The following is a 22,091-nucleotide window of genomic DNA, read 5'->3' as shown; positions in this document are numbered from 1 at the left end:
GATTATTATTAAATAGAATTAGTGAACGAACCACACTGATTCCTGGACGTACTGACCTCCAGTAATAACCCCCCAATGTAGGTGTTTGAGGTTTGGTTTTAATAATACAGCCCATTAATTATTCTTATGATCATACTTTCTAGTCATATCCATAGTCACTGGTTTTCTCTAGAATTTTATCTAATGATCTGAAATTCTCAGTTTCCCTCTTTACTTTAAAAGCGGGTGGTCCTTCGTAATTTAATTTACTACTTTAATTATTAATTAATCAGAATCAAACCCAAATATCCCACATTATGGTCCTTCGAACCGGATAAGCATTAAATCTATAATTAAAATATTAACCATTAATAACTAATCCTTGTGTGATAGAAGCTAGACTAACTATTTAATTGTGTCAACTAACAGTGTAACACATCAGTTAGCCTAGATCACACTAACAGCTACCTTATACATAGCTTTAGTGGGTTATAACTAATTACCCACAACATTTAGACCTACACTTCACACTGAAGTAGAACCCTTAGGTCACCAAGAGCAACAGCTCATAACCTTATATTAATCACTAACACCAATTAAGTGTTAACCATTTAGGCTATACCAATGTTTCAATACATGGCTGTCAGCAGACTGTCCATTATAGCCTGAATCCATGTTATAATTACTGATTCACTCAAGTCAGTGGATCATTAACATTTAGGGATCCAGTATACTAATATAAATTACTGATCTCATATTAGTTAATCATTACTAACCCTGATAACATTTTATTCCACAATTAGGAGTACATTCAGGAGTTAGATAATATTTACGGCAGTAGAATACTTGCCAAACACAATTAATTCTTTTGTGTTCATTTAATTTCTTATACACATAATTACACAAGTGTATATTATATAAAATACAAAAAAAACAAAAACACAGCACAATTATTTGCACATTACTGCACCATAATATAATCTTTGCCAACCTTAGGTAGGTAGCAATTTAGGCTGTGATTGTGTTGAATTTGACACAAGCACAGACTAAATATAGTTGTAGTTTCTCAAGTAGAAATTCTCACGACTAGGCTTGAGCTAGTTAGTGACACATATATTATTCTTTTGTGCTGACCCTATCATGGGTGGGATTAACCACTTATTGTGTAATTATTTTATTGCATATTCTATGTATGTCTTTGAGTGTTACTGTAAGTCCACTACCCATCCGAGGCTGATTTAGAAGAGCTAAGCTGAGGAACACCTGTAGTGAGACCAAGGTACCACTCAAATCTTAGTTGCTTATTATTAGGTAGGTAGCTAACCTCTAAATGAGGTAAATTACAACCAGCCTCAAGAAATATTAGGCTGTCAATACTTATACCTGCTCTGCATCAAGGAGCAGACTATAGCTATACCACTAGCTACATAAGCCCTATCAGGCTGTCAATACTTATACCTGCTCTGCATCAAGGAGCAGACTATAGCTATACCACTAGCTACATAAGCCCTATCAGGCGGTCAATACTTATACCTGCTCTACATCCAGGAGCAGACTATAGCTATACCACTAGCTACATAAGCCCTATCAGGCTCAATTTACCACAAGAATGAATCCTTTAGAAAGGAATGCAAGATTCTTGACAGCTCTTCAAGCTCCTTTAGGAAAACTGCTTATGAAATGTCATTTCTGTGTCGAAACTGACCCAGGTGACGTCTACAGACTAGCAAGTTCCATAAGGATCGCCAGCCAAAAATATGACTACATCAAGACTGTAATCGAGACCCACAGGAATTTACTCCAGGCCGATCATACTGTCTCAGACCACTCACGTCTAACAGAATCTGCTCTCGATAACTATGAACATTCTGTTCAAACCAGTTTAGACCGATATAAGGAGGTGCTTGCGAAGCAAGATATTCCCGAGTGGGTGGATCAGATCATTAATAGACCTGTATCCAAGTTAACACTCAGCTCAGATGAAATACTTGAGCTAAATCAAGACGAGGAGAATCCTCTAATCAATGCTGATCACTATACAAGATCAACAACTGAAGATCAACCTTCATTTTCTAACCTCTCATCTAATACAGCTTCATGTGATGATTTGTTAACAGAGTCTGATCAAATTTCAGACCACACTTCTCAATGTTCCTTGGATTCTATAAGTTCAATACATAATGCTACTGAATTAACTAGCTTATCCCAAGAACCCAGAGAAACGAGTGAAGCTGCCGATGAAACAAGTGAAGCTGCAATGATCAGTGAATCTGAACCAGAAAATGATAAAGCTAATGCTGCGGCAGCAGCCGAAGCTGTAATCAAAGCTGAGGCTAAGCAAGAAGCCTTAAGCAACACAAGTAATGGTCACCATTGCTCACCACAGCCTTCTAAAGTAAGTGCTAACAATGAGAAGACTATTATAAACCTTGTGCACCAATTATTAAATTTATCTTCACCAGAGCAATCAGTTGACTCTTTACAAGACTTTAATTTTCAGCTTGAGTCACTGATAAATTCTTTCAGTAAAGAGGTGGATCACCCAACTGCTGAGTGGATGACTAAAATTATCATCCAAAGGAAATTGTCTGGTGACACACTTAATAAACTATATGTATGCCAGAATGGTAATACCCTGTCAATGCAGGATATATTTACAGGTTTGCGCAATATGAGCAATCATACAGCAGACCAAGCAATTAATGCTAAATCTGAATGCACCAAAACTGTACCTACATCAGTTTCCTTGCCTGAAACTCCTAAAGTGACACTGTCACTAGGTAACCAAGGTGCTAATACTCAATGTAACAACAATCAGTCAAATACTGATTCATCAGTGAGGCCTAAGAGTCCCACAAGTGCTCCTAAGAGACCTAATAGTCCAAAGAGCACTGCTAATAATCCATGTAACCAGAATCAGTCAAATACTGATTCATCAGTGAGGCCTAAGAGTCCCACAGGTGCTCCTAAGAGACCTAATAGTCCAAAGAGCACTGCTAATAACTCCACAGGTGCTCCTAAGAGACCTAATAGTCCAAAGAGCACTCCCAAGAGCCTGTTAATGGTTCCCCAGAGTACACCAAGTACTCACAAGAGAATAAATAACAAGCAAATGCAAGCAGCAAAACCATCACCACCTGCAAATACTGTTTTACCTAAACCGGTAACCCCTAAACGATCTGTAGGATGGGGAATATGCTTGTTTTGCAATCAAAAACATTCTCTGTACAAATGTACTAATTATCCTAATAGAGACACAAGAGTCAGACGACTCAAACATTTACACAAATGTACTAGGTGTCTCAAACCACATAATGTTAACAGCTGTGACACCCCACTGAACACCTGCAATAGGTGTAGAAGGGGCAAGCATCATGCTGCACTGTGCAAATTAGTTAGGACTAATTATGTCAATCCTAGAATAGGACGTAGAGAATCTACACCAGTACAGTGCTGCAAGGTGCGAGATGTGTACAGCGTAACTTCCCAAGCATCTCAAGTGGATGCTGCTCTGCCTACTGCCCAACTTCAAGTGAAGAACAGAGGAACCAAGATCACCATACGTGGACTATTTGATCAAGGTTCCCAGAGAACTTTCATTACTCAAAGGGCAGCAGAGGCACTTAATTTACAACCAATAGGACAGGTAAAATTAAACTTGTCAGGGTCCATGATAAATCGAGGAACCCATGAATACACAGTAGTTCAACCGCTTGTACGACTAGGTAGTCAAGCCAAGGCTGTCCAAGCCATTGTTGTAGATCAAATACCTTTAGACTTAAATATTAAGGGTCTGGGGTACACAGCCCACTTCCTGCAGGAACGTGAAATTAAATTGGCTGACAACAAATTAATGTCTGACCGCCTTAATAATGTAGATGTACTAGTAGGAGCCGACTACTATTACCAGTTCATAACTGGACATGTTAAACGATTGGGAATGAATATGCTCCAATCTGCAGGAGGCTACTTACTTACTGGTAAAGTTCTGAATGTGAACAAGCCTAAGCCTGCCAATAATAAATTAGTCAGCAGTAAATCGATTCTCCAGCAGCAAGCTAAAAGGAGAAACACAGCTGAGTAATAAACTCAGATTGAATGTAGTGCAATTGATACTCGCTGAGATGTTTCATAGCTCTCAGTGAAAATCAATGGTCCGTACTCAAACAAGTACAAGTCACAGCGACCAAACTATTGAATTCACTGCAGAGCTAGAATTATTCTCGACAAGTAGTAGTTGACCACACTCAGTCTTCCTAGTTAAATTGTAATGTTAGGCTAGAGAAACTAGTACTCCCTAGGAATTAATCATGTTAGGCTAGAGAATCTAGCACTCAATGCCACTGGCATTTCCTGAATTTAATTATAAATTCACTAGTACCACTGGTCCACTATACTTGCGCTTAAAGGTTTGCCAAGAAAACCTTCTTAATACCATGTGTTCTGCACTAAGAGTTAGTGATAAATACTTGCATTAATTGTTTGAGTTGTTTTTCTTTCGTTTCTGCTTATTTAGTGTAGGAGCGCAACACGAACAAACTTGCACACTTACTAATAGGTAAGTGAATTTCCAGAGAACTAATATGTTTAATGCATTACCGTTAAACATTAGCATTGTTAATTAACATGCTTCATGAGCTTAACATAGCTCACCTTAGAATTAACGTAATATTATGAGTGCTCGTTCACCATGCGCACGAGCTTAATATTGCTCGCCATGATAACTGAATGACAAAGCTCCACCTCGTTAATTCGAGTTCACTGAACTCACCCTGTTAACTGTTAACGAGCTCCATGTAGCTCACCCTGTCAGCACTGCTGACGAGATCACTGTATCTCACCCTGTCAACACTGTTGACGAGTTCACTGAACTCACCCTGTTAACTGTTAACGAGCTCAATGTAGCTCAACCTGTCAACACTGTTGACGAGTTCAATGCAACTCACCCTGTTAGCACTAGCTAACGAGCTCACTGTAGCTCACCCTGTCAACACTGTTGACGAGTTCACTGCAACTCACCCTGTTAGCACTGCTAACGAGCTCACTGTAGCTCACCCTGTCAGCACTGCTGACGAGCTCACTGCAGCTCACCCTGTCAACACTGTTGACGAGTTCCATGTAACTCACCCTGTTAGCACTGCTAACGAGCTCACTGTAGCTCACCCTGTCAGCACTGCTGACGAGCTCACTGCAGCTCACCCTGTCAACACTGTTGACGAGTTCCATGTAACTCACCCTGTTAGCACTGCTAACGAGCTCACTGTAGCTCACCCTGTCAGCACTGCTGACGAGCTCACTGCAGCTCACCCTGTCAACACTGTTGACGAGTTCCCTGTAACTCACCCTGTCAGCACTGCTGACGAGCTCACTGTTGCTCACCATGTTCAAGAGTTTAATATAACTCGACCTGTTAATGAGCTCAATACTGCTCACCATGTTAATTTGTGTACATTTTTGCTCACGTTTAGCTTAATCCCTTACTTAGGTAGGTTAGAAATTCAAACCATTTATTTAGGTAGGCTTAGGGACTTTAGTAGTGTCAACTGAGTACTAGCCTAATCTGTACTCACCATTAATTACAGTTGACTATACTTATAGAGACTGATTTAATAAACTCAATTTCATGTAAAGGTGATTTCGTATTAACAAGTTTACAGTGTCAAGCCTATGAGCTGCCATTTAATTAGCTCATAAGTCAGAATGACTAGGCTACTAATCTCACTGTCGACTCAGAATTTTCCTTGATTTTAATGAATAAACTTTTCAGTTCTCTACTTTCTATTATTTAGCTAGTTAGCAAATTAGTTGTACCATCAGTCAGCATGACTACTGCACGGCAGTGCACATTAAATTCAACTTCCTCATTTGAATTTGAGGTGATCGTGATGCTGCGTGATGTTATTGTCTAGTAACTCAATAGTTACAAGTCACAGCGACCCTGGACAGTGACCTCATTGTAGTGTCATAGTCTCCTTGATCTTGAATGACTAATAATACTTTACTGTATAATCATACAATAGTGTTATCAGTTCTTAGGAACTTATTCTGAGTTTACCTACGATTCAGCAGCTACGTAATACACCATTACATGTCACTGCGACCCTAGTTGTTGAGTTTATTGTGAGCTTTAGAGCGTTCCTGATTACCGATAACTTAATCATTTAATGTTTCAATATTTCATGCATGTTTCCACTAAGGGAAACTGCAAGCCTATTACAACTCTGAACAAGAGTAATTTCTTTCACTTCCCACTGAGACAACCGTGATGAAACTACGATGTGATATCACGTAACGAAACCTTACACGTCACTATGACCCAGGATATCGCATCACCGTAGATTCTGTTAGTTTAAATTGGGAGAGTTAAATTCTATAAATATTGTGTAGGCTACAAACAACATGTTTCATTCGACATGTAAATAGCAAGACTCAAGTTCTTGTAAGTCCTTGATAAATCCGGGACGTTCGTTATGTGTGTACTAACATACTAACATACTAATGTATTAATCTTAATATCACTTCGGGATAGGTCAGTACAACACAGTACACTGCGACCCTGGGAATCCCCCCCCGGAGTTATGTTGGATATTTCCAACATCGAATACAGCATTGTTGTATTCTCATTACTTATTACTAACCATATTAATATTGTAGTAAGTAAAATTAACAACTCGTAGAATTCTCCTGTACTAATAATTCATCTGTGCATTAGGCTAGAATTCTCACGTCATCTAACGCTAGTATTGCGTCAGATTTCTTTACAGTAAAACACATTATATACAATTTGTGTGAGAATTAAATACGATTCTCCATAATTAAGGCATTCTGTATGACAACTGATTGCAGACGAATTGTTCTCCAACTAAAAGCCGAATAGAGCGTTAGAATTATACCGTCTACCTCGCGATAGTGTTAACGTCATCAATGAATGCTATGGGGAGACATTAATTCCTCTCCCTTATATATTTACTATTCTTAAATAGTTAAATAATAATATTTCGTTCCTCTAAATAATAAACCCGTCCAGTCTTTAGAGTTTCAAGCGCGAATGCGAGAAATATTAATGTTCATGCCAATAATTTGTGTAATGAACGTCGACTCGGCGTGGGGGGAGGGACGCGACGCCATGCTCAGTCGGTGACGGTGTCGGGAAGCGGACACGTGCAAAGCCAGAAGGAGGCAAAACCACGCTTACCGTACTCACAAAAGACGCCATTGTCCAGCAAATAGGACACGTGTGTCTATCCACAGATGAAAGCCGCCACTGTGAGGCGTGAACGACCTTGCAGATAATATCTTCAACTAGTGCTGGTGTTAAATAAGGGACCCCTAGACTTGGTTCCTGACGACACGTGATCAGCCAGCTTGAAACGCATCAATCCAGGATAGGTTCACCGGAGCCTGGGATGCGAAATTACGGCAATCTTAATACTTACACAGTGCCCACAGCTAAGTACCTTTTATTTGATGCATCATTTACAGGTTTAATAATAGCGGGGTGATTGCGCGTCACGCGGCACGACAACACCTAATAACAGGTGATTAGAAATTTCTCTGTAGATATCAATAATCTTGAATATGTATTGAGTAGTTAAATCAATTGCTACTGGTAGTTATTTATTTTGCAGCTCGAGAGACGAATTCCTCATGCTGTCTTCTCCATGTTAACCGTGTCAGACGTCGGTGTACCAGACTTGGAGATTAAGAGGACTGCCAGGGTTATCTAAAGGAATCTATTACCAGCTAAGGCTTATTTCTTTTACTCATAACATTGCAATTTGATACATTCAGAATGTTTTCAACATAATGTGTGATTTACTGTAATTCATTATTATACTCATATTCATGTTCTTTTTTGTATGAATAATATTATATTCAACATTAATTATAGGATTAGATTATTATTAATAGAATTAGTGAACGAACCACACTGATTCCTGGACGTACTGACCTCCAGTAATAACCCCCCAATGTAGGTGTTTGAGGTTTGGTTTTAATAATACAGCCCATTAATTATTCTTATGATCATACTTTCTAGTCATATCCATAGTCACTGGTTTTCTCTAGAATTTTATCTAATGATCTGAAATTCTCAGTTTCCCTCTTTACTTTAAAAGCGGGTGGTCCTTCGTAATTTAATTTACTACTTTAATTATTAATTAATCAGAATCAAACCCAAATATCCCACACCAGCCCCCTCCCACTCCCACACGCTCCTCCCATCCCTCCTTCCACACCCTATTGCGCATTGGGTATGGGCGTGTCAAGGGCCAGGGTGTGGGCGTGTCAAGGGCCAGGGTGTGGGCGTGTCAAGGGCCAGGGTGTGGGCGTGTCAAGGGCCAGGGTGTGGGCGTGTCAAGGGCCAGGGTGTGGGCGTGTCAAGGGCCAGGGTGTGGGCGTGTCAAGGGCCAGGGTGTGGGCGTGTCAAGGGCCAGGGTGTGGGCGTGTCAAGGGTCACGCCACATTCCAGAGGTCAGCACCGGTCGCCCTGGGTGCCAGCTCCACACTACTACACTACACAACACTCTTGACCTGACCTTGTATCTCGGGAACACCCACCACAATACATCCATCCATACTTGCGGTTGTTCCCACAATATTTCTTATGCTCGCTGGGAGGATGTTAAACAACCGTGGACCTCTGAACCCGCGGCCCGGTCTCTGGCCAGACCTTGTCAAATGCAGCTGCTCGCAGCCTGACGTGCGAATCAAAGCCTGGTTGATCAGGTATTGTTCGGAGGCGTGTTTTTTTTCTGAACACTGTAAGAGGGGCCAGCTACACCCTTTGTGTGTAGAATGAAAAGCTTCAGCACTTTATGTTGATAGTTCTCTCTCAGAGTACCTGTTGCACCTCTGCTCCACAACGGGGGTATTCTGCACATCCTGCCATGCCTCCTGGTCTCATGTGGTGTTATTTCTGTGTGCAGGTTTGGGACCAGCTCCTCTAATATTTTCCACGTGTAAATTATTATGTATCTCTCCCGCCTGCGCTCAAGAGAATACCGATTTAGGCTCTTTAGTCGGTCCCAATAGTTTAGATGTTTTACTGAGTGGATTCTAGCAGTAAAGGATCTCTGCACGCTCTCCAGGTCAGCAATTTCTCCATCTTTGAAAGGGGTTGTCATTGTGCAGCAGTACTCCACTCTAGAGAGCACTAGCGTCTTGAAGAGTATCATCCTTGATATAGCATCTCTAGTGTGAAAAGTTCTTGTTATCCAATCTGTCAATTTCCTTGCAGTTGTGACGGCTACTTTATTGTGTTCTTTAAAGGTAAGGTCTTCCGACATGAGTACACCCAGATCCTTTACATTGCTTTTTCGTTCTATGTTATGATTTGCCTGAATTTTCTACGTGGTTTCCTTTTGTATATTTTATTTTTTCCGTAGCGCAAGAGCTGGAACTTATCTTCGTTAAACACCATATTATTTTCTGTAGCCCATAGAAAGACTTGATCTACATCTGATTGGAGGTTTGCCGTGTCCTCTATGTTGCCAACTCTCATGAAAATCCTAGTGTCATCTGCAAAGGATGATACAGTGCTATAGGTTGTGTTCTGGTCTATGTCCGATATGAGGACGAGAAAAAGTACTGGAGCAAGCACAGTACCCTGGGGGACTGAGCTCTTCACGGTTGATGAACCAGATTTTATTTTATTGACTATTACACATTGGTTTCTGTTAGTCATGAAATTGTAGATCCATCTGCCTATTTTCCCGACAATTCCTTTTGAACGCATTTCATGTGCAATAACACCATGGTCACATTTGTCGAAAGGTACGGTTATTATCATGAGAAATCACTAAGGCACAACGACTATCTAGCATTTGGAAGGGATAAGGGCACGAGGATAGGTCCAACCACTTGGCCGGTCGGGGATTGAAGGCCTGCAAGAAGAGAGATCGTCGCTCTACCGTCCAGTCCAAGTGGTTGGACAAATTTGTCGAAAGCTTGTGCGAAATTTGTGCATATAATGTCAGCGTTTTGTCTGTCTTCCATAGCACCTAAGGTCATGTCATAGTGGTCCAGCAACTGTGAGAGGCAGGAGCGCCCTGTTCTGAACCCGTGTTGTCCAGGGTTATGTAGGTGTGATTCCATGTGATTTGTAATCTTCCTTCTTAGCACTTTAAAACTTTAAAATCTTCATGTTAATGGTATCAGTCTATAATTTTTGCCTCTGCTTTATTTCCTCCTTTGTAGAGTGGCGCTATCTTCGCTGTTTTAAGTATGTCAGGGATAACACTAGTATCTAGGCTCCGTCTCCAAATAATGTTAAGGGACTGCGAGTGTTTTTTTTCTTGGCAATTCTTGATGAATAGTGTTGCAAATTAGGATACGGTGATGTGTGGATTCAAGTCCTTGACGCAAGTAAGTCAAGTCAACCTGTAGTGCAGGTGGTGGAGGGGAAGTGCTAGGGGACACTACCGCTGACCTGCCCTGGAGTGTGACCCCCGTGACGTCACCGTCGTGCTGGGGAGGTCAAGAGCCAGGGGTCGTCAACACCGGGTGTGACTCGCCGGAAAAAATCGTGATAGAGACGTCCTTGGCCCGCCGGTGAGATGCTTTGATAACCACCTCCAAGGTGCACGTAACCGCCAGCCTGTAGCGGTGACCAACAGTTTGGTCGACCAGAAACCTCTTCTCTTACTAAGAACGTCGCATTTCGCACATATGCGTTACATAAGGTGACAAATTGTCGTTCTAGAAAATGAAAGCGGCTGGCGAAAGTGACGTACTGTCCCGTTTTCTGTTTTGGGTCCTCTGGTAGGTTAGGAGAGGACACTTTAAATTGACAGTTTTCTCGTCGTTGGGAAACCTTAGGAGGACGGGCTGTGATCAGACCGTCAACCACCACAATTAAAAGAAAAAAAGAAAAGAGACAGGACAAAGAGGACACGGATCCTCAGAACCAGTACAAGGAAATATAATTTACAAAGGTAGCCTATGACGCCTGGTGCCTGTCTCTTGTTTATCAGCTGAAGTTGGTTGTGCGTAGTGATTGGTGTCACTGTGGTGGCCATGCTGGTAGTATCACCTTGAAGGATGTGTGTTAAACCTATCTCACTTTCTGACAGGTCTCTATATTGTGCTGCGGACAAGAGGCTTTTCTGATGTCTACGAGGGTAAAGTTTCCTTAAAGCATGTGTTGGGCTGTAAAGGTTCTCCTGTGTTTACAAATAATAAGTCTTGCTTGGCTCTTAAATCATGCAACGTTATACAAAATTCTAAACTGTTGTTAAAAAGTTTTAAATCTAATTTTCTTGCCTGTAAGTGTGAAGTGGGGCTGACGTGTAACACCGCTCTATTGTAACACCACTCTAATGTGTCACCACTATAATGGAACACCACTATAATGGAACACTAAACTAATAATGTAAACACTACTTATCCTGAGTAACACTTCCCCATTGGTTGCACTTGGTAACACTGTTATGGGCTGACATATGATGGTTACACCGGAACCAAAAGATACACTGCCACCAAGGAAATGCTAACACAAGGATTAAATACGCTGCCACCATCTGCCTTTGACCATTGAGACTATATCAAGCAACGAGGCAAGAAACATTGCTTGACTTGGAGAGTACTTTCTATGGCCGCCATTAATTATGAAAACGGTTGTCAGCCACTATATCAAAAAGGCTAAGAGGATGCAACAATTGACACAGACGGGAAATTACCATGAGTTTATTGAGACCAAAATTATGTCAATCACTACTTATAAATGCTACTCTAACACTGGCAAAAATTTAAGAAATTTGGACATGGAACAAAACCTCAGAGATCGCACACAGTACCTTAAGACCTCTGTCTCTCCCTGGCTGAGATGTTCTTCACAGCCCTCTCTGGGCCCCGGTGTCCGGCACTCTGCGTTTCCTAAGTCCCTACAGGACCTCTATATACAACCCCCACAGGGGGGAGGGGAAGATCTGCTGTTGCTACCCACCAAGAATGTACAAACACTCAAGACATATTTCAATAAGCTTGTTTGACATTCACCATACACTCTTCAAGAGAGGAGTTATTAATTACGTGTGTGGCTGACCTCTGACCTGGCCAAAGGGGGGAGATCCAAGGATGTGTACACATAAGAATCTGGAGTCTAATTCCCTTGCATGAAATATTACATACTTGAAACTATGCTGACTAAGACTAACCCAGGAATTTTTAATCAATATACAAGATAAACTGGAGGTCATCTGGGCTGACCTCTTGGAGAAGGCTTCCCTGGGTGTGAACTCTTAAGGGGGGGGGGGGGGAAATCACGGGTGTTACAGCTGACCCAGGTGGTGTTGACCCACGCCCACCACCACCTGGTGACCTGTGACGGTCACATACAGCGTAACGCTCACCTAGACCACCCAAGTTACTCCACATATAAAAAACAGTATATTCACTAATTAAATGTAATAAAGTATTTTGAATCTTTTCTAAAATACCGAACCCAAAAATAAAAAATATACATGAAAAAATAGGCGACGGAGTACGGGCGGTGGCAATAAAAATTAGGATTGGCCAATTTATTTCAAATAAAGCTTAATTAAAGAGGTGTCAAGCCCCTGATGCTGATGCAACCCTTAACACAGTGTTCGCTTCCCTGTTTTGTTGATGCTCCACCACACAGCCGGTGTTCCGACTGCTCCACCACACAGCCAGTGTTCCGACTGCTCCACCACACAGCCAGTGTTCCGACTGCTCCACCACACAGCCGGTGTTCCGACTGCTCCACCACACAGCCGGTGTTCCGACTGCTCCACCACACAGCCAGTGTTCCGACTGCTCCACCACACAGCCGGTGTTCCGACTGCTCCAACACACAGCCGGTGTTCCGACTGCTCCACCACACAGCCAGTGTTCCGACTGCTCCAACACACAGCCAGTGTTCCGACTGCTCCAACACACAGCCGGTGTTCCGACTGCTCCAACACACAGCCGGTGTTCCGACTGCTCCACCACACAGCCGGTGTTCCGACTGCTCCACCACACAGCCGGTGTTCCGACTGCTCCAACACACAGCCGGTGTTCCGACTGCTCCACCACACAGCCGGTGTTCCGACTGCTCCACCACACAGCCAGTGTTCCGACTGCTCCACCACACAGCCAGTGTTCCGACTGCTCCAACACACAGCCAGTGTTCCGACTGCTCCACCACACAGCCAGTGTTCCGACTGCTCCACCACACAGCCGGTGTTCCGACTGCTCCACCACACAGCCGGTGTTCCGACTGCTCCACCACACAGCCGGTGTTCCGACTGCTCCACCACACAGCCAGTGTTCCGACTGCTCCACCACACAGCCGGTGTTCCGACTGCTCCAACACACAGCCGGTGTTCCGACTGCTCCACCACACAGCCAGTGTTCCGACTGCTCCAACACACAGCCAGTGTTCCGACTGCTCCAACACACAGCCGGTGTTCCGACTGCTCCACCACACAGCCGGTGTTCCGACTGCTCCACCACACAGCCGGTGTTCCGACTGCTCCAACACACAGCCGGTGTTCCGACTGCTCCACCACACAGCCGGTGTTCCGACTGCTCCACCACACAGCCGGAGTTCCGACTGCTCCAACACACAGCCAGTGTTCCGACTGCTCCACCACACAGCCAGTGTTCCGACTGCTCCACCACAGCCAGTGTTCCGACTGCTCCACCACAGCCAGTGTTCCGACTGCTCCACCACAGCTAGTGTTCCGACTGCTCCACCACAGCTAGTGTTCCGACTGCTCCACCACAGCTAGTGTTCCGACTGCTCCACCACAGCTAGTGTTCCGACTGCTCCACCACACAGCCGGTGTTCCGACTGCTCCACCACACAGCCGGTGTTCCGACTGCTCCACCACACAGCCGGTGTTCCGACTGCTCCACCACACAGCCGGTGTTCCGACTGCTCCACCACACAGCCGGTGTTCCGACTGCTCCACCACACAGCCGGTGTTCCGACTGCTCCACCACACAGCCGGTGTTCCGACTGCTCCACCACACAGCCGGTGTTCCGACTGCTCCACCACACAGCCGGTGTTCCGACTGCTCCACCACACAGCCGGTGTTCCGACTGCTCCACCACACAGCCGGTGTTCCGACTGCTCCACCACACAGCCGGTGTTCCGACTGCTCCACCACACAGCCGGTGTTCCGACTGCTCCACCACACAGCCGGTGTTCCGACTGCTCCACCACACAGCCGGTGTTCCGACTGCTCCACCACACAGCCGGTGTTCCGACTGCTCCACCACACAGCCGGTGTTCCGACTGCTCCACCACACCCCCGGTGTTCCGACTGCTCCACCACACCCCCGGTGTTCCGACTGCTCCACCACACCCCCGGTGTTCCGACTGCTCCACCACACCCCCGGTGTTCCGACTGCTCCACCACACCCCCGGTGTTCCGACTGCTCCACCACACCCCCGGTGTTCCGACTGCTCCACCACACCCCCGGTGTTCCGACTGCTCCACCACACCCCCGGTGTTCCGACTGCTCCACCACACCCCCGGTGTTCCGACTGCTCCACCACACCCCCGGTGTTCCGACTGCTCCACCACACCCCCGGTGTTCCGACTGCTCCACCACACCCCCGGTGTTCCGACTGCTCCACCACACCCCCGGTGTTCCGACTGCTCCACCACACCCCCGGTGTTCCGACTGCTCCACCACACCCCCGGTGTTCCGACTGCTCCACCACACCCCCGGTGTTCCGACTGCTCCACCACACCCCCGGTGTTCCGACTGCTCCACCACACCCCCGGTGTTCCGACTGCTCCACCACACCCCCGGTGTTCCGACTGCTCCACCACACCCCCGGTGTTCCGACTGCTCCACCACACCCCCGGTGTTCCGACTGCTCCACCACACCCCCGGTGTTCCGACTGCTCCACCACACCCCCGGTGTTCCGACTGCTCCACCACACCCCCGGTGTTCCGACTGCTCCACCACACCCCCGGTGTTCCGACTGCTCCACCACACCCCCGGTGTTCCGACTGCTCCACCACACCCCCGGTGTTCCGACTGCTCCACCACACCCCCGGTGTTCCGACTGCTCCACCACACCCCCGGTGTTCCGACTGCTCCACCACACCCCCGGTGTTCCGACTGCTCCACCACACCCCCGGTGTTCCGACTGCTCCACCACACCCCCGGTGTTCCGACTGCTCCACCGCACCCCCGGTGTTCCGACTGCTCCACCGCACCCCCGGTGTTCCGACTGCTCCACCGCACCCCCGGTGTTCCGACTGCTCCACCACACCCCCGGTGTTCCGACTGCTCCACCACACCCCCGGTGTTCCGACTGCTCCACCACACCCCCGGTGTTCCGACTGCTCCACCACACCCCCGGTGTTCCGACTGCTCCACCACACCCCCGGTGTTCCGACTGCTCCACCACACCCCCGGTGTTCCGACTGCTCCACCACACCCCCGGTGTTCCGACTGCTCCACCACACCCCCGGTGTTCCGACTGCTCCACCACACCCCCGGTGTTCCGACTGCTCCACCACACCCCCGGTGTTCCGACTGCTCCACCACACCCCCGGTGTTCCGACTGCTCCACCACACACCCGTGTTCCGACTGCTCCACCACACACCCGGTGTTCCGACTGCTCCGCCACACACCCGGTGTTCCGACTGCTCCGCCACACACCCGGTGTTCCGACTGCTCCGCCACACACCCGGGGTTCCGACTGCTCCGCCACACAGCCGGGGTTCCGACTGCTCCGCCACACAGCCGGGGTTCCGACTGCTCCGCCACACAGCCGGGGTTCCGACTGCTCCGCCACACAGCCGGGGTTCCGACTGCTCCGCCACACAGCCGGGGTTCCGACTGCTCCGCCACACAGCCGGGGTTCCGACTGCTCCGCCACACAGCCGGGGTTCCGACTGCTCCGCCACACAGCCGGGGTTCCGACTGCTCCGCCACACAGCCGGGGTTCCGACTGCTCCGCCACACAGCCGGGGTTCCGACTGCTCCGCCACACAGCCGGGGTTCCGACTGCTCCGCCACACAGCCGGGGTTCCAACAGCCAGTGATGGTCACAGCCTGAACATACAACATTATCCAAGTACTGTATACACAAGGGAAGGGAACCACCATGATAAAACCCCAACCCATTACGACTATATAATACTGAGAAGGCGTCGGGATAAGGATTTGGGATTGGACGGGGGGAAGGAATGGTGCACAAACACTTGCACGGTCGGGGATTGAACGCAGAACGCAGATTTGAAGCGAAACCGTCGCTCTACCGTCCTGCCCAAGTGGTTGGGTACTACATACACAAATGATTCACCGTTCAATATTTTACCCCCCACACACATTCTAAAGGTATACCATATTTTACGACATTTGTCCACGTATTCACATGCCGCAATATTTTCAACATGTCCATACAATATTGTTCATCAATTGGCTACATAATTCAATATTGTCCATGAATTAGGTACATAATACAATATGTTTTCACAGAAGGTGTTACATGCCCTCCTCTGTATTCAGTACCAAGGTCCAGCAGGGAATATAGTATGGATATATTACTTATCATTCCAACTTGTGGCTTCCTAACTTCATCAATCTAAAATGAAGATGGATGTGATAGTAGCAGAGACAAGAGGCGTGTGCCTTGTCAACCCTGACAGTTGTCATGTATCGGGGTCAGTGTCAACAAGGCACTCGGTGACATTACCCTTGTATGCACAAGCCCCTTAACAAGGGACTGACACTCAAAATGCCTCCTGGTGCTAGTTTGGACCTTCAGGACAAACTACCAGTTATTTAGGGTGTTTGGGCTGGCACGCCTGCAAGCACTCCCATCCTGTGTGCCGCCGCAAGAATCTATGGAATGGAACCATGCACCCATGTGTACTCGCCTAATTGTGCCTGCAGGATCGAGCTCTAGCTCTTGAACCCTCCTTTTCTAGCCATTCGTTGTCTAATGTTATAATAGACAGGAAATAGGTCAAGGATACGCCTGACCTATTTCCCTATCATACGTGCTTTTGAAGTTATGAATGGAGTTATCCTCTACAACCTGCTCCTTTAGGTCATTCCATTTACTCACTAACCTCACGCTAAGGGAAACTTTCTAACATCTCTATGACCCATCTGAGACTCAAGCTTCCATCCGTGCCCCCTTGTTCTGGTGATATTCATTGTAAACATTTCCTTTGTTTCCACTCTGTCAATCGGTGTAAGTATTTTATACGTCTGTAGCATGTCCCTGCTCTCCCTTCACCTGTCTAACGTCGTCAGGTTTAGTTCCTTCAGTCTCTTCGTACCTCATCCCTCGCAATTCTTGGGACGAGTCTCGTTGCAAACTTCTGCACTTTTTCCAAGTTTCCTTATTGTTTTTTTTTAGATGGGGTCTCCAAGATGGGGCGGCATACTCCAAGACTGGCCTCACATAGGCGGTATACAGTGATCTAAAAGCCTCCTTATTCAAGTTTCTGAAGGATGTTCTGACTTTTGCCAGAGTAAAGTATGAGGCTGCCGTTATTCATATGAGCCTCTGGAGTTAGGTTCAGTGGGTCCACTCCCAGATCCTTTTCTCTTGTTGTTATAGGGAAGAAGTTTCCCTTTATCATGTATTGGCCTTTTGATCTCCTGGCTCTTGATCCAGTTTCCATCACCTTGCACTTGTTGGTGTTGAACTCTAGCAGCCATCTCTGGGACCATCTCGGCAACCTGTTCAAGTCATCCTGGAGAATGTTACAATCCTCCTCATTAGTTTTGTATCATCTGCAAACATTAACATATAAGACTCGACTCCTGCAGTCAAGTCGCTAACAAATGCGGAATAGTATGGGACCCGATCCTTCACGCACCCGCATGTTACTTACTCTATGTCAGTCCTTCCGTCCGTCCGACCCACTCACTCACTCCCCAGCTAGTCCCAGAACTAAGAGGCATGAGTTATGAGGAAAGGCTGCGTGAACTGCACCTCACGTCCCTTGCAGACAGAAAAGTTCGGGAAAACATGATCATCACATACAAAATTCTCAGGGGAATTGACAGGGTAGACAAGGATGGATTATTTAACACGGGTGGTACACGCATAAGGGGACACAGGTGGAAGCTGAGTACCCAAATGAGCCACAGACACATCAGAAAGAACTTTTTCAGTGTCAGTAGTTAACAGATGGATAGCATTAGGCAGTGATGTGGTGGAGGCTGACTCCATACACAGTTTCAAATGTAGATATGACAGAGCCCAATAGGCTCAGGAACCTGTACACCTGTTGATTGACAGTTGAGAGGCGGGACCAAAGAGCCAAAGTTCAATCCCCGCAGGTGTGTATGTGAATGTGCGAGTGTGTACTCACCTAGTTGTGCTTGCGGGGGTTGAGCTCTGGCTCTTTGGTCCCGCCTCTCAACCGTCAATCAACAGGTGTACAGGTTCCTGAGCCTATTGGGCTCTGTCATATCTACATTTGAAACTGTGTATGGAGTCAGCCTCCACCACATCACTGCCTAATGCTATCCATCTGTTAACTACTGACACTGAAAAAGTTCTTTCTGATGTGTCTGTGGCTCATTTGGGTACTCAGCTTCCACCTGTGTCCCCTTGTGCGTGTGCGTGTGTGTGTGTGTGTGTGTGTGTGTGTGTGTGTGTGTGTGTGTGTAAAAGGAAAGAGCTAAGCCTGTAGGAGTATACAACATTTGGTAAGGATGTGGGATCAGATTATGAGCTGGGACACGAGGCCGGAGTGACCGATCAGTGACGCCATCACCCACACACCACCAACCCTGCAGGAAGGGAGCCCATCGCTGTAGTTGGGTGGGTGTGGAGCAACACTAGTAACTGTGTCACTCACCATACATGTCAAGTGCCTTGTATAGTGACTCTTGTGAGCCTCTTGCTGAACCACTTGTCATACAAAAGATCAAATATATATATGCATTAATAATTGTGTAACTAGCGTCAAATATTGTTATTTGCTTAGCTAAACGAACTAGAGGGTTCAGTTCCTGAACCGATTATGTGCCTCTGTAACCCTTTCCACCACCGCCCACGGGATGGGTATGGGGTGCATAATAAAGAGATTGAATTGCTGTAACGACCAATCTGACTGAATGAGTTGTTTGTCATGAGTAACTGTGTGTGGTTCGGGTTGCAGAGATGCTCGTGGGTATCAGAGTCGTGTCTTATCCAGCCATGTCTGTCTCCAGCACAAACATTTATTGTGAGAGTGGCAGGTTCTGTGGCTCTGAGAGTGGCAGGTTCTGTGGCTCTGAGAGTGGCAGGCTCTGTGGCTCTGAGAGTGGCAGGCTCTGTGGCTCTGAGAGTGGCAGGCTCTGTGGCTCTGAGAGTGGCAGGCTCTGTGGCTCTGAGAGTGGCAGGCTCTGTGGCTCTGAGAGTGGCAGGCTCTGTGGCTCTGAGAGTGGCAGGCTCTGTGGCTCTGAGAGTGGCAGGCTCTGTGGCTCTGAGAGTGGCAGGCTCTGTGGCTCTGAGAGTGGCAGGCTCTGTGGCTCTGAGAGTGGCAGGCTCTGTGGCTCTGAGAGTGGCAGGCTCTGTGGCTCTGAGAGTGGCAGGCTCTGTGGCTCTGAGAGTGGCAGGCTCTGTGGCTCTGAGAGTGGCAGGCTCTGTGGCTCTGAGAGTGGCAGGCTCTGTGGCTCTGAGAGTGGCAGGCTCTGTGGCTCTGAGAGTGGCTGGCTCTGAGAGTGGCAGGCTCTGTGGCTCTGAGAGTGGCAGGCTCTGTGGCTCTGAGAGTGGCAGGCTCTGTGGCTCTGAGAGTGGCAGGCTCTGTGGCTCTGAGAGTGGCAGGCTCTGTGGCTCTGAGAGTGGCAGGCTCTGTGGCTCTGAGAGTGGCAGGCTCTGTGGCTCTGAGAGTGGCAGGCTCTGTGGCTCTGAGAGTGGCAGGCTCTGTGGCTCTGAGAGTGGCAGGCTCTGTGGCTCTGAGAGTGGCAGGCTCTGTGGCTCTGAGAGTGGCAGGCTCTGTGGCTCTGAGAGTGGCAGGCTCTGTGGCTCTGAGAGTGGCAGGCTCTGTGGCTCTGAGAGTGGCAGGCTCTGTGGCTCTGAGAGTGGCAGGCTCTGTGGCTCTGAGAGTGGCAGGCTCTGTGGCTCTGAGAGTGGCAGGCTCTGTGGCTCTGAGAGTGGCAGGCTCTGTGGCTCTGAGAGTGGCAGGCTCTGTGGCTCTGAGAGTGGCAGGCTCTGACTCAGAGACCCCTCTGCTTCTGTAAAGGCTCCAGTATTTTGAATATAAAAGTTTATACACACTTCTGGCTTCCAAAATAAAGTGTCCATATGATGTGATTCTGTTCCTGATCCCTCAATAACGTAGAAGAAAACTCTAGTATTAATTTTGTATACGTATAATGTGCAAACCCGAGACGATAATAATCAAGGATCAATGACTTCAAATGTTCGAAGCGCATCTCTTAAAGTGTTACGAGACTTGAGTAAATTATTAAATATCATCATTTTCAATCCATATTCTTATGAAAAACACTTATGAGTGAACATGAACTACCAGTCACCAAGTGGTACAATAACTTGGTGAACAATCGTAAAGTAAACTCTAAATGCCTTAGTCTGTTTTCAACCCGTCCTCGACTCAAGTCCATTACATCCAGCGGTCGACCCCACAGACGCATTTATAAATTTGAACATGCTGTTCATTCAAAACGGGAATTTTCTCAAGTATAAATTAATATTATAATATATTAGCATATTGTGTATATATAGGCATAGGTTAGGTGTTTAGGTTCTGTTGGCGATTATTTGTATTTGTAGTACGTGGGTGAAGCATTTATAGCGTTGTGATTCGAACAAAATTCGTCAGTGAAGCACTTGTTCCGGAAGTGTTCGAACGAAATCAGTTGGGAGTCGTGTGTAAACCGTTTTTCTTTCATAAACAGGGGGTTTGGCGGGTGGATGGAATCACTTTTGGATCTTTGTTTGGAGGACGGGCTGTCTGTTTTATGTCCCTTGCCCGAGACGCTGTACGAACTAGGGGCTTTAATCCTACAGCCCGTCCTCCATACAAAGACCCAAAAGTGATTCCATCCACCCGCCAAACCCCCTGTTTATGAAAGAAAAACGGTTTACACACGACTCCCAACTGATTTCGTTCGAACACTTCCGGAACAAGTGCTTCACTGACGAATTTTGTTCGAACCACAACGCTGTAAATGCTTCACCCACGTACTACAAATACAAATAATCGCCAACAGAACCTAAACACCTAACCTATGCTTATATATGCACAATATACTAATATATTATAATATTAATATATATTTGAGTAAAAACCGTTTTGAATAAACAGCATGTAAAAAGATCGGCTTGAGAATGGCCCAGGACGGACCGATACGTCGTCGTCCCTTCACTTTCCAGTGTGTGGTTTGGTCAACATATTTCAGCAACGTTATTGTGACTCATTGACTGCAGCATGTAAAAATTTGTGAATGAAACTGTGAGGTCGACCGCCGGATGTAACTGACTTAAGTCGAGGACGGGTTCTAATCATAGTATATACTGGCCCTATCTAGAAATCCAACATTCTGTTTGTAACATCTTGTATGTATGTACTTTTATCTGAATAAACATTATTATTATTATTATTATTATTATTATTATTATTATTATTATTATGTAAAGGTTTCCGCGTAGTTTGATATTCTGCCACCAGGAGGCGCAGAGGTCAGTGGTTTTCATACTTTTGTCTGTACTTTCAAAAGTACAGAATATTTTACTTATCACAGCTCTTTCTTTATTAATGTGTGGGCATTTTATTTTGGTATGGAAATTATTACTATTAGAGATGGGCAATCTTTATGAATTAGACCATCGGCTGCATTTGACAGTGACAGGTCCGTAGGTGGTTCCTCAGGTGATGGCTCTTGTTACAGTTGAACAACACGTGGTCGAGGGGCTGAACGTGGATATTTGCACTTTGAGGTGCGGCTGAATAGCAAAACACGGAAAAAAACATAATTGTTGACATGGCGGGCAGTGAGGGGCAGAAATCCCAGTCTGGGAAGCAAGAGTAGTTAGTGTTGAGGATGTCCTCATAATGCTTACTAAGTTCACTAGTGTAGACTACTGATTACATGGCCAGCCTGGGCGAGGGGGACACTTAGTACCACACCGCTACCTCTTGACACACACTACTTAACTCTTTATA

General features: G+C 46.4%; 1 protein-coding gene across 1 annotated transcript; it reads right to left on the bottom strand.

Annotated features, from left to right (window-relative positions):
• Nucleotides 1-17,399: 17,399 nt before the first annotated feature.
• Nucleotides 17,400-20,209, bottom strand: LOC138367645 (proteoglycan 4-like). The gene is made up of 2 exons (XM_069329373.1): nucleotides 19,142-20,209; nucleotides 17,400-17,663 (listed from the first exon to the last, which is right to left on the bottom strand). The coding sequence occupies exons 1-2, from the start codon at nucleotides 20,207-20,209 to the stop codon at nucleotides 17,400-17,402; spliced, it is 1,332 nt and encodes a 443-aa protein (XP_069185474.1).
• Between the last annotated feature and the right edge of the window lie 1,882 nt (nucleotides 20,210-22,091).

This window comes from Procambarus clarkii, chromosome 22 (assembly GCF_040958095.1).
Source record: "Procambarus clarkii isolate CNS0578487 chromosome 22, FALCON_Pclarkii_2.0, whole genome shotgun sequence".
Lineage (NCBI taxonomy): Eukaryota > Metazoa > Arthropoda > Malacostraca > Decapoda > Cambaridae > Procambarus > Procambarus clarkii.
This window is presented reverse-complemented; position numbering and strand designations above follow the sequence as displayed.